This window comes from Sardina pilchardus, chromosome 3 (assembly GCF_963854185.1).
Source record: "Sardina pilchardus chromosome 3, fSarPil1.1, whole genome shotgun sequence".
NCBI classification, from domain to species: domain Eukaryota; kingdom Metazoa; phylum Chordata; class Actinopteri; order Clupeiformes; family Clupeidae; genus Sardina; species Sardina pilchardus.
The window spans coordinates 36,235,340-36,248,142 of NC_084996.1; the positions used below are offsets into that span (position 1 = coordinate 36,235,340).

At 42.3% G+C, this 12,803-nt stretch overlaps 2 protein-coding genes across 4 annotated transcripts; one reads left to right on the forward strand and one right to left on the reverse strand.

Annotated features, from left to right (window-relative positions):
* Nucleotides 1–43: 43 nt before the first annotated feature.
* strada (STE20 related adaptor alpha) lies at nucleotides 44–9,448 on the forward strand. Of its 3 annotated transcripts, XM_062533102.1 has the most exons (13): nucleotides 44–180; nucleotides 801–860; nucleotides 964–1,021; nucleotides 2,735–2,763; nucleotides 5,430–5,532; nucleotides 5,991–6,112; nucleotides 6,321–6,429; nucleotides 6,646–6,769; nucleotides 7,137–7,308; nucleotides 7,432–7,536; nucleotides 7,691–7,944; nucleotides 8,140–8,182; nucleotides 8,385–9,448. In XM_062533102.1, exons 2-13 carry the CDS (start codon nucleotides 849–851, stop codon nucleotides 8,538–8,540), a joined length of 1,287 nt encoding a protein of 428 aa, XP_062389086.1. In that variant the 5' UTR covers nucleotides 44–180; nucleotides 801–848; the 3' UTR covers nucleotides 8,541–9,448. The 3 variants fall into 3 exon arrangements, with proteins under 3 accessions (XP_062389086.1, XP_062389088.1, XP_062389087.1); XM_062533103.1 differs by lacking the exons at nucleotides 44–180; nucleotides 2,735–2,763 and having other exon boundaries at nucleotides 798–860; XM_062533104.1 differs by lacking the exons at nucleotides 801–860; nucleotides 964–1,021; nucleotides 2,735–2,763 and having other exon boundaries at nucleotides 65–180.
* Nucleotides 9,449–9,593: 145 nt separating this feature from the next.
* On the reverse strand, nucleotides 9,594–12,455 carry rnf113a (ring finger protein 113A). The gene is made up of 10 exons (XM_062533105.1): nucleotides 12,332–12,455; nucleotides 12,042–12,121; nucleotides 11,838–11,936; nucleotides 11,551–11,658; nucleotides 11,266–11,375; nucleotides 10,946–11,052; nucleotides 10,741–10,830; nucleotides 10,151–10,244; nucleotides 9,928–10,034; nucleotides 9,594–9,771 (listed from the first exon to the last, which is right to left on the reverse strand). Exons 1-10 carry the CDS (start codon nucleotides 12,432–12,434, stop codon nucleotides 9,704–9,706), a joined length of 966 nt encoding a protein of 321 aa, XP_062389089.1. The 5' UTR covers nucleotides 12,435–12,455; the 3' UTR covers nucleotides 9,594–9,703.
* Nucleotides 12,456–12,803: the final 348 nt, after the last annotated feature.

The following is a 12,803-nucleotide window of genomic DNA, read 5'->3' on the forward strand; positions in this document are numbered from 1 at the left end:
TGAAATAAGCCAATTATTTTCATGAATCTTCAGAGGGGAAAAAAGTACGTCCAATCAACAATCCCATTTTATCAACAAACTCGTTGCAAGGAGTGGACGACAATTTTCCATCTGTTACCTCGATCTAAAGGAAAATACAAAAGCGTACGGAATTTGTACACCACTTGTGTTCATTTTAAGGCAAGTGTGCGCTTTATGTTGTAATATTGGCTATATTGCTTCAATTTTTGTTTTGCTTTACGAGAGCAAATGTGATGGCAAGCATTTGCTAAACGGCTAATAACGTTAGCCAGTGTGTACAGCTAGCTAACTTCAGACATTCAGACGTTAATGTTACATGAAACCAAATATATGAGAGAAAAAAATAAAGCAAATATGTGTCGTAAGCTTTACCTTATACCCTCTATGAGTAGAGATGATATAGAAGACTTTGTAATCGGTATATGTTATTGTTTCCTTATGTAACACCATGCTAGCCTGCACAAATAACGTTATCCTGTGAAAAGACAAAAACCATGACGCTGTGGTGACAGCTAGTTAGTAACATCCCGATGCATTTCCACAGGTAACGCAGTGTATTGAAACATTATTCATAAATGTTCTGTTGTACGTTATTCATTAAAAGTTTGAGAACTATTACACTCAACAAGAAACAAGAAAGTTCTTATGGTAACGCCGCCGTTGAAAGAATGGCAGTGAGCCAAAGGGGTAGAAGATCCTTACAGTTTTTGGGCTTATTGGAACGTTTATTTGATCATTTGTCTAACTTGATTATTGATCTGTTTTTATGGGCTTTGTAGTTGTATGGGCTTTTCGAGGTGGTAGCAAGCTTACTGTCTTCAGGCCCCATGTCTTTTCTGGTGGGTGAATTCATTTACTAAACATCTGGTCTTCAAGTCTTTGTTCCTCACATACAGTAGCATTGAAGATAAGTGATTTAAATGTTTTATGTCTGCTTAATAGCGTTGGGTGTCGGAGAAACTAAGTGTGGAGAGCCTGAGGGACTTGGAGTTATTTGGAGGTGAGTGAGATGTAAACATGCTCTGACACCGCAGTGTCCCTGGCTGTTGAAAAATGATTGGTCCTGGAATTACTCAAGTAAAACCGCCACCTTTCAACCTGCCAGTTATGGGCAGAGCCTATATGGTCCTTAAAACATGCTACAGTTTTTGTAGGCATAGGCTCAATAGTAGAAGTTGACCATTTCAAAGTACCTCAAAGTATTTAAGATTTAAAAATAGACACTGCTGAAATAGGTTATTTGCAGCTCTGCTTGCTTCAAGGGGTTGATGCTGTAAAAGCTTTTGCTTGCTGTCTTTTTGTTGCCTTGTGTGCTCTAATATTTAGCTTACTTTAGGGAGTTATATCTGCAGCTTTCGTGGAAGTTGTTTATCCATGTGTTTATGTGAGGTGTCCCTGAACACAGGCCTGTGCTTGTCACCATTGTGTACTTTCTATACTGTTTGCTTCAGCTGATATGTAAATTGAATGTAAATTAAACTTTAGGGAGAATTATGTAGGCTAAATGTTGTAGGTTTACATAAATGATCGGACGTCAAGCTAGGGGGTCAATACCAAAACAATGTATTTTCCTTCCTCTAAGATCAGGAGAGTGTGTGATATGCTTATGCTTTGGGCTTCTGGCTGGTGGCTCATGCTTTTTGCTCAAAACAAAGATTTTTAGATTTATTCACTAATCACTATTCTCTCAGAAAAAACCCTGTAAAGATGTTAATGTTGTAAATTGTATTTCCATTATTTGAATAGAAATTACTATGGGTTTGCAGAGTAATGAATGAATGCATGCAGGCGATATTGCAGTATTATTTTGTGCCCCAAAATACTTGCACACAATTTGCGGGACCTGTGTTATTGTCTGCAGTGTACGGACTGAGTGTCTCTTGGTTGTAAGACAGCAAGGGTGAGGAGAAAGTGTAGATTTGCCCATTCTTTGCTTTTGCTCTTATTTATCCATTTCTCCATTCCCTTATCATTGCATGGGTTTTCCCAATACAATATGAATGGTCATGGACATCTGTTTTTCCCCCACCAACTCTCCATCATTGGCTGCTTCTTGTTACCATGGCAACAATGCATAGCTGCTGGAGTACCTTTGTGTGGGTCAGGCAAAACAGCAACAACAACAACAACAACAACAAAAAATCCCTCAAGGGTTGGAAGACTTTTCTTTGCTATTTCAGGTTTCTCTCCCAATCAGGAGTTTCTTTTACATGACTATTGTGAAGCCACTGGTAAAGTATCAGATCACCTTGTGATCTAAAAGATGGTGGTTGGCTTCAGACTTCTATTCAGCTCTAAAGAAAGAGTTCCTTCAGATCTCAGGGGTGGGAGGAGGATTATTATTTACATGCCTCTTTCGGTAGCTCTCATGTAATGGTAGGGAAATTTGGGTTTCTACTATCAGTTCTGGGTTACCTAAACTATATTTAGTATCACAGGTGTCAGAGTGTAAAATGGATGCATTCTGTCACAATTAGGCCTCTAGTTTTTAATCTGGTAGGGTTAGGTCATTAGGTTAGGTTATAAGGTTATCTGAAGTCAAGAGACAGATTTAATCAAGACAGACTAAAATGTTAATGTAATCTCTCAGATTACCTGGCCCTGGCTGCACCTAGTTCCAAGCTTTTTCCAAGATCACCCATTAAACACCAAACCTCTTCTGTCTGTGTGTATATGTTTCTCTTGCACCACTGACGTGGTTTCTCTATCCCAGAGCAAGCTCAGGCAAGCCCACACAGGAAAGTAAGTGCGGCACCTCTGGTACGGCTTTCACAATCCAACAACCTGTGTGTTTGTGTGTGTGAGTCTGTGTGTGTGCGGGCGTGTGTGTGTGTGTGTGTACTCCATCACTAGATCTGATTGTGGTGAACGTATGGTCTTGTAAAGTGTGAGTATGTGTGTGTACATGAGCATGGTGACTGACTGTCTGACTTTAGTGTTTAACTGGTGTGTTCCAAATGTATCCTCCAGACTGGTTGTGTTGTTCTGGTTCTAAGCAGTTCTCCAGCACCATATATTGCCCTCATATTCTCTGATATGTCACCATCTGCATGAATGGATCATTTTACACAGGTCTCCTATAGTCATACTTGTTGACCAGTAATGGTCACAATTACGAAAACGTTAATGTTTTAACAGAGCCTAATATTCCAAAATAACTGTACTGAGATCTCTGAGATTGTGACAATCAATTTAAATAAAAAAAGGTTAAAAAGGAAAAATTCCCCAACCAACCAATCCAAACAGTTTAAAAATGTTAAAAAGGTAATGGTTAACTGTGTTGTATCCAGTTGTGTAAATGAGAATGGAGATAACTGATTACTTTTCATTTAATATAATGCACTTAGACTAGGCTAAGCATCCAAATTAGATTAAGCCTATTAGATTATGCTGATATATTTTCCTTCTCTCACTCTCTCCTACCTACAGATATACTCATGAATTTGTTCAGATGTGGGTGAATGAAGGAATTGTGAATGAATCTGTGCCATGCAAAAAAAAATACGGGATGTATTAGGGAATATATTCAAGGAAAGTATGGTAGTTGAGTTCTGTTTTGAATCAAAGAAATACACCCAGTTAAGATACGTTTTCAGTCTCTCATAAGTCTTTGAGAGACTTTGAGTGTGTGATTGAATGGATTTGTGTGTGTGTGTGTGTGTGTGTGCCTGTGTAGTATGTGTGTGTAGTATGTGTATGGTCATGCTTGTTTGCATGTTATCATGGCGCTGCTGAATGCGCTTCTTGTGATGCTGCTCATCTTCCTCCACTCATCCGTCAGTGTTTCCTTGTGTCAGACAAATGGGTGAGGGAAGGAAGGAAGAAGGGAATGGATGATGTAGGATGTGGAGCTGAGGGTGACTGGGGTTTAAGAATTACACATTAGTGTGTGTCTACCTGGGGCAAGTGGGGTTGGTAAGAACATGCTAAGCATTTATTACTGGTCAGAAGCAAGATGGTGTTTGAGTGCGATAGTTTGCAAGGTGACATGTTATCTTTCGTTTGAAGAGTTGACCATCATATTCTGATGTAGTGCTTTTCCTTTCAGAGGGAACAGAGTTAAGAGACACGCCTCTTTTGTTGTCAGTAAACAGACCAGAGTCTCATACAATGTTGACACATGCTTGACAAGCCAAGCTACAATTTCAAGTTCAAAAACACTGTTATTTGGGATATAGGGGCAGAGCATGCACAAAGCACATGCATAAATGATGTGCATGGAACGCCAAATAAATATCGCACTAACACAGTAGGAGGATGTTTATGTCTGGAACGTGTCTGACTTGTTTTGTCTGGTCTTTTGAACCGTTAGTCTGGTGTATAACTCCTTTTGGATTTATCTTTAGAAAAGATAAGGGACGAAAATGAGAGGGTAAGTGATTTGTGAGGAGGAACAGACTGGTTAAATATTGGCAGAGGTTAATCTGGGGACTAAATTCACATTAGACAACAACGTAAGGCTGAAACCTGGTTCACTCATTAGCTCACAGCTGACAATGTGGAGAGGGGGACGGAGGATCACAGCCACACACGGCAGCGAACCACAGAATCCACTCGTCTCCGCCTTACTGCACTGGTAACCACGGAAACCTCTCTTGATGCTGCTTACACGACCAGCGCCTGCTGCTAGTGATCAATTTCCAGCCCTCTACAGAGCCACTGCCTCAGGAGATCTCGCTTCCCCTCAGAAAGCACATCTGGGTTTAGCTGATATTGGAACCACCAAGTTGGTCCAATAGAATAACCCCGAAACCATATTCACCATCAATTTCCTGTCAGTTATTCTGACAAGCAGTAGCTGATTAATAGATTCAAGCTTTTGGAGTGGCTGGAAGTTGAGGTGGAGATAATAATAGGCATTGTTGTGAGTATATGTGTGAATGTGTAACACATTTTAAGCTTGACGGAAATAAAAGACAGCCTGAGAATGGTGATCAGACACTACCAGATGTATTTGTGTGGTTGGATGCCTGCTGTTTTTTCCTAACACAGTACATGGTTTTCCAGATGGTGTGAAACTCACTCGTGTGAGGCGGTATTTCGGAGACTCATTTGCATTTGGCATCATTCTTATCTCTGAAGGGGAGAGAAAAGAACAATCTTTCTTTATTATTATTTTATTCCTGACTTTTTTTTTTTTTTTTTTTTTTAATAAAGTGAGACAAATGCTTGATGCACTCTTGCTGCTTCTAGATTCTAGATCAGGCTAGATGCTTTGTAACCTGAAGGGTCTCCTTGTACTGTCAAGATTAAGTTACTTCTAAGGAATGTCTAACTTCAACCAACATTTTCCAGCACTCTCAATCCACTTGCGCACAGACACATAGTAGGAGTCCAGACAGCTGTTGGGCTAACAACTGCTTCTCTTCCGAAGATGACTCTTTTTCTCTCCCATCTACCCATGTTAGGCCCATGAAGACAGCCAGGAATCCCTGACCTCTCTCCCACGCAGGGACACCATGGGAAGCTTCCTGCCTGACAGCAGCTCATACGAGCTCCTCACCATCATAGGTAGGTCCGAGGCTTCAGCCCATGCTAACCCATTCTAGGTGTGTTCAGTGTGTTTGCTCTGTTGTCCAGGGTATGGAATGTTCTCTTTCTGGTCATAGGTAAGATAAGGCAGGTCGTTTTGTTTTGTATTAGCCGCATTTTGTACACTACAGTATAAGCCGCAGGACCATAGACATATATACATCTATCGAATATATCTATGCGCAGGACTGTTAATATTAATACCATATTAACTTCCTCCATGTATTAACTTCATAGCTGAAGAAATTTTGCTAAATCAAATTCAATGCATAAGGCGCGGATAATAGTTGGGAAAATTACAGTATGCTTCTCATGAGCTCCTCACTATCATAGGTAGGTCCTAGGCTTCAGCCCAAGCTAACCCATTCCAGGTTTGTCCAGTGGGATTTGTTTTGTGTATTCTGTCCTGATTCTTGAGTAAATCTTTGGTTATACAGGTCGAGGTCTAGAGGATCTGATGACGGTGAATCTAGCCAGATATAAACCCACAGGAGAACATGTGGCAGTCAGACGTATTGACCTGGAGGCTTGCACCAACGACATGGTCAATTACCTACAAGTATGTATGCGGGTGTACATGTACAGAAGAAACATTTCCTGTATATTGGTGCCCTTTCGTATGTCTTTAGTAGACTCTCTATTTCAGTTTCCACTATTTCTATGCGCCGTGTGTCTCTTGAAATGTTATTTCCCTTCAGTTTTTATACTTGTACTCGTCAGTTGTCAAGTAGAGTGAACCTGTAACTCTGTCTTTGTCCTTTGAACAGGGGGAGCTTCATGTTTCCAAGCTGTTCCACCATCCCAGCATTCTCCCTTACAGGAGCATCTTCATAGTGGAGAATGAACTGTGGGTCATTAGCCCATTCATGGCCTATGGTAAGATCAGATCAACATAGAGTTGCATTCCTCCTCGATCATGATGATATTTAAAAATAGGATCCATCTGCAGTCTGTATGATAAGATCACTATGCAGGACATCTACAAATTAAAGTGAACATGCACTTGCGCTAGCCCTAGATTCTGCAGTTGAACACAAATAGAGGGACTTTTTCTGTATTTTCACTGGGAATGAAACCCCTTGCTCTTCAAAGGCTCTGCAAGAGATTTACTCAACATCCACTTCAAGGATGGCCTGAGTGAGCTGACCATCGCTTACATTCTGCTGGGTGTTCTTAAAGCCCTTGACTACATCCACCATATGGGCTACGTCCACCGGTAAGACACACACACACACACATATACACACACACACACACACACACACACAAACACAGATTGCTAACAAGCACTGCTAGCCAGGTAGCTAGTTTGAAGAAAACGGCAACAGTTTCCATTTGTTTTTCTGTTTTAGGCACAGATTTAGGATCTATTTATTATTTTGATGAGTAAATACTATTTGTTTTGTAAGTTAAGGAAGCAAACTGTTGTGGCACAGGAATATGTGGACTACTGTGATTTTTATTTGACCAATGAAGTGTTTTGAGTTGGTAGTATTTGAAAGCCCTTGGTTTGTCTTCAGCTCTAATTTGGTTATCGCACCCCCTTGAACTCTGTGTGTGTGTGTGTGTTTGTTTGCATGCAGTAGTGTGAAGGCCAGCCACGTGCTGATCTCTGCAGACGGCCAGGTGTACCTGTCTGGCCTGAGGAGCTTCTTCAGCCTGATCCGCAACGGCCAGAGAGCACGTGTCGTCCACGACTTCCCTCAGTACAGCATCAACGTCCTGCCCTGGCTCAGCCCAGAGGTCCTACAGCAGGTACGGGACTGTGTTTAGATGCTGTGTGGACTTCATCACTCATTCTTGGGCTCTGACTGAGGCACTTGGATCCGATGTGCATCTAAATGCATGGTGTCTCACAAGCATTGCTTTGTTCTGTAGAACCTGCAAGGATACGACTTCCGCTCAGACATCTACAGCCTTGGCATCACAGCGTGCGAGTTGGCCAATGGCCATGTGCCCTTCAAAGACATGCCAGCCACTCAGGTAGGCAGGGCTCGAGAATCTTCTAGAAAAGCTGCTGTTGTTGGAGAGTTGCTTTGTATTTCTTTTCCTTATTGCACCCCAATACGTCTACCTGTGCTGTGTTGGGTGCCTTCCTGGTCTTCATTGTCCTTCTGTCTTGTCACTGGCCTGTCAGATGCTTTTGGAGAAGCTGAACGGCACGGTCCCCTGCCTCTTGGACACCACCACCATCCCCCCGGAGGAGTTGAACATGAAGCCCTCGCACTCCGGTGCCGACTCGGGCATCTGTGAGGGTCCTGGGGGTGGAGTGGCCCGCCACGCCAACGGTGAGCCCTCTGCCGCCTCGGGGGGTCACCCCTACAGCCGGACCTTCAGCCCCCTCTTCCACGGTTTTGTGGAGCTCTGCCTGCAGAGGGACCCGGAGAAAAGGTGAGCAGCTGTCTAAACTTTCAAAGGCCCCTCTGTTAAGACCCTCTACAATGTGGGAAGAAAATGTTTGTGAAATGTACAGTACATAAACTGTACAACAGCTAGTTAATCATACTGTTATAAATGTTGTCCATTCTTGCTTTGTTCAAGTGTTTATCCAGCGACCTTAAACAACTTTATTGACTTTTCTTTCAGACCTTCTGCAAGTACGCTTATTGGTCACCCCTTCATCAAACAGGTGAGTGTGTTTGAGGTGCAGCAGCACAGAACAGCAGATGTCAGTTTTTATTAACATTAATTTTATCATGTAGTCACGTGCTATGATGGACTTTTGTTTACACACTAGTAAAAGGCTACTAGGGACTTGATACGCAGCCTGCTCACCGCTGTTCTTATTTATTTCCCCCCCACACACACACACAAATGGATTCCTGGGTCAGATCAAGCGGCGTCCTTCAGAGGCTCTCCCTGACCTGCTGCGGCCCGTCTCTCCCATCAGCAGCTCCGAGTACGCCCAGCAGCAGGACTCGCCCTCCGGCCTGGCCAGCCTGGAGTCTGGCCTCAGCCAGCTGGACGTGGACGACTGGGACTTCTGACCACAGGGGAGCAGCAGGGAGGAGGAATGAAGAAAAGGGAACAGGATTGGCGCTGGACGGAAGGTGTGCTTTGGTGTGGTGTACAGTTCCCAGATTTACTGGACTTACTGGGCGTTTGTCCCCATCGTGCGTCTCTCGACCGCCCCTTGTAAATTGGAAACGACACCAGTGTTTTGTCTCCTCGCGTGAACAGCTTCACCAGCCAAGCTGGTCTCCTTCTAAGGCAGTGCATGGACTGCTAGCCTAAAACAATGAAACTTTGTTTTTTTTCACACACGTGGTTGCCATTTCTGCTCTGCGTTGGTCACTGCTTGAGAAACCCACACCAGTCATACTTAATGATAAGGATTAGGACAAGAAGGGATTGATGATGATGCTGTACATTTTGGCCATAGGGATGTTTGACGTGTGAGGTTTTCCTACAAGGTAAAACCTAACTGAGTGAGAGGGATCCAGATTTTGACTTGACCTTTTTTTTTCTCTTCGTTGATTGGTGGTGGTGTTACTGGATCTTTAGCATGCTTGCATTGTGGAAGAGTGCACAACTGTCAATCCATTCATTAGTGTTGTCCAGTCACAGCATTACATAGGCAATGACAATGAACAATCACCTCATCTTACCAGCAGAACCTGAACCAGTGAATGACCGGGTGAGTGAATGCCGTCAAATGGACTTTGACACAAGGGCAGGAGTTCTTGACTCAAAGCTTGAATTCAGCAAATTGATGTGAATGACTGATGGAAGTAAAGTTTTTAAGTGCACTCAAGCCTGCAAATGGTTTGCGCTGAACTGGGATAATTTCAAAAGCCTTGTTGAATACAGCAGTAGTTTAGATATAGGTTGGTCTCTGAGGAGCTTCTGTTGCACCTGCTACTATTAACGTGTCCATTTACCAACTGAATGTTACAGCAGTGTTGCTTTGATCTTTGTTGCGTCTTCTTGCTGTCTGCATGGATGAGAGTGGTACATTTATTTTTCTTCTTGAATTCTGAACCTCTCGCACCTCAGGACTTTGGATTGTATATTGTTGACATGCCAATAAAAGTGAAATGTAAAAAAAAAAAAAAGGAAACTTTATTCCAAAGGTTTGCAATGGTCCGAGAATAATACAGATGTCATACATTAGAGTCAACACATGATTAAAAGGATGCTGGATGTGATGTTAGTCTTCCTCTTCAGATGGTGGCTGGTCAGATGCAGCTTGTTGCTTTGCCAACTTTGCCATCAGTTCTAAGAGAAATTACAAACCTTTAATCAATGTTTGTACATCAGTTGCAAACAAGATCTAACGACATGCAAAGCAGCTTTCGAGTTTATACATTTTACAGCCCCATCAGAATCTTTAGCTTGGGAGACCAACTTTGAGCTTCAATGACTGATGCTGACCTTTTGCTGGGTTGAAGACGCCGTTGGTCTGGACATTGCACACGTAACACCGCTTGGATTTACGGTAATGCTGAAGGGCACAGGCCTCACAGAAGTAATGCCGACACCTGAAAGGACAGACACTGACCTGTTTAGAATGACCCTTTGCACAAAATTCACAAATTCAGCTGTAAGTGAAGTTGCATAATTTAGTTCAAAAGTGCTAATAAAGAATGAACCTTACTTTGTTATAATTGGGTTTTTGAAGGATTCTCTGCAGATGAAACACTTGAAGGGGAAGTCTTCGTCATCACTGCTAATTTCATAGTTCTCATCATCTAGAAAGGAACACATTAAATCATTAAAATATAATGATGTTAGGGTGCAGTATGCCACTCTAGCAAAAAGGATGGTGATTTTGGCAGCAAATCAAACTTCACCTTTGCTTTCTGCTTTCCTGAAATAACGTTTTGATTTTCTGAAATTCTTTATGGCTCAGTCTGAGCCACTGTGTTTCTCATTTACAGAACTGGGGCTGTGTACATACAGTACACCAGTGTATTTTGAGAGCACACAGTGAAGAAACACAAACCTACAGGACTCTCAGGAACAATAGTTGAGTTTGACAAAAACATTTGACTTTTTTTTTTTTTTTTTTTTTTACTATATTCACCTTTACAAAGAGTAAAACAAATATCAGCTTTTGAGGAAAAAAGCTAATGGATGACACTTAACTATCATCTACACTACAGTACTGTCTGATAGGTGTCAAATTCCATATTTCTTTTTTGACTAATGATTTGAAAACAAAAAAAAAGATATACTTTTACTCACCATTTGCACCATATCTGCCTTCGTCCAATTCCCGTTCTATCTGCCAGCCATGTTTGTAGTCTGAGCGGTCATGCAAGAACTTACAGCTGTCTGAGAAGAAAACCCCAAACAGGATTTAAAATCACCACCATCACCAAAGTAGGAAATATAACAAAGCCGTTCTAAAATGTCCAGCATGTCATCCAATTCCCAGTATAACACTCACCTCCAAAACCACAAAAGCCTGTTTCTTTGTAGTCTTTGCAAATGTCTGGCTGGTAGTCCCACCTCACTGTAGCCCTGAGGTGCTCTGGAGCCCTAATGGGACCTTTTCTGAAGCAAGGGAAAGCAGCACAGAGAATGACTGATAGACACTCGGTAGAGCAACCTGAATATTATATATTGCATTAAATTTAGTTGCTTATGACAAACAAATTTGTAAGTGGTCTTTAGTGTCATATGAAACAGTGAAATAGTGTATACACTGTTAAGTTATTCAAATAATTGTTGATCTACTCATGTATATACACACACACATACACCTACCTGACCATTCCTGAAGATGCGTTCCCCATAGTGGAGTCCTTGGGCTTAATGTACTTGTGGTAGTTGTTGATCCCACGATACACCTTGTCATCATCTTTGCCAGCCAGCTCCTTAATACAGGAATGAGTGAGGGAGTGTTAACAGCAGAGGAGACGTGCACCCTGTCCACAGTGAGCTACACAATTTGAATGTGGCTAACTGAAGAATGCCACTCTGGCATCTCATCTACTGGTATAAAGGTGTAACCCTTCCCTGAGGAGCAAATACAACCAGTGATGCACTGACCTCCTGGAGTTGCTGGCTGCGCTCGAAGATAGCCTGCGCATCTTTATCCCTCTCTGTGTCCAGCTGATAGGTAGCAGTGGCACCCATATCGTCAGGGCCCTCTGGTTTCTAGTGAATGCGAAAAGGGGAAAAGATTAACCTGAATGATCACCACGTATCCAAGGCAAAATCCGCAAATGCACATATCAGCCGAAAGAAACAGAACATATCGTACAACATATGCATGTGCAAAACACAATATCATTACAATTTAGCTAACGTTATCATATCTTTGCCAAGCAACTTACCGCAGAGCGTGTAGATTTGTAGGACACGGTCACCTTCTCTTCTTCATGGTTATGTTCACTATCACTTGATGAAACAACCTCCTTCTCGACTTTCTTAGTCTAAACGATTAAAACATGTCAGTTCACAGTGCCCGTGAAACAACCTGTATTTCAAAAACATTTGTGGCCGAGGACCACAGCAGGATTGGCCTCGGTGTCACTCACCATCTGAATCATTGGGTTCCCCATCGTCTTCTTCATCCTGCGTACAACAGTGCTCTTCTCCTCGTCGGCGCTACTTCCATCTTAAGAAGATGACACAGATTCACACAACAGTAAAAACTTTGCGGCAATGTTGCGTTTCAGCTAACTGTCGTTCAAATGTTATCTCTGCTATTGTTAAACCAAAACTAGCTAGCCCAGCTAGCTACGGTAGCTTCCCCAAGAGAATCCGTGCGTTGTGATACTCTTTCGTAGACGAAGGTGACAGTAACATTACGCTCACACTCACTTACCTTTGTCACTATCACTGGCTTTCCTCTTCCGAGCACTAAACTTCTTATTAGATTTTTTGAACAAAAATGTACAGGTGGGCTTTGAATCCCCAGATTCCGCCATCTTTACTCAGCATCAAAACACTACAAGATTTACAAGAAGAACGACTGTTACTGTTCTTGACCACACAGCGCTACAGCGCCCTCCTATGCTTTGGAGTCACAGCCATCTGTCCTAGGTCTCCCTCTCTTCTCCCATCTACGACTCTGCTGCCATCACGTGGTAGTAAATAATATTGCAGGCGGTACTTTTCTGTGATGGTGCCACGGATGGGCTATTAAATTACAGCCTATTATGAACTATAGGCTACATTTGATCATTTAATTAGCCTTCCCCATGAAAAGTATTTCCAAAACCGTTTCAAAAACATAGAGTTGCATGTTCTTTGGGGAAATGTGGCCTTGGATTGATTTGTGTCAAACTTAAAAGTGG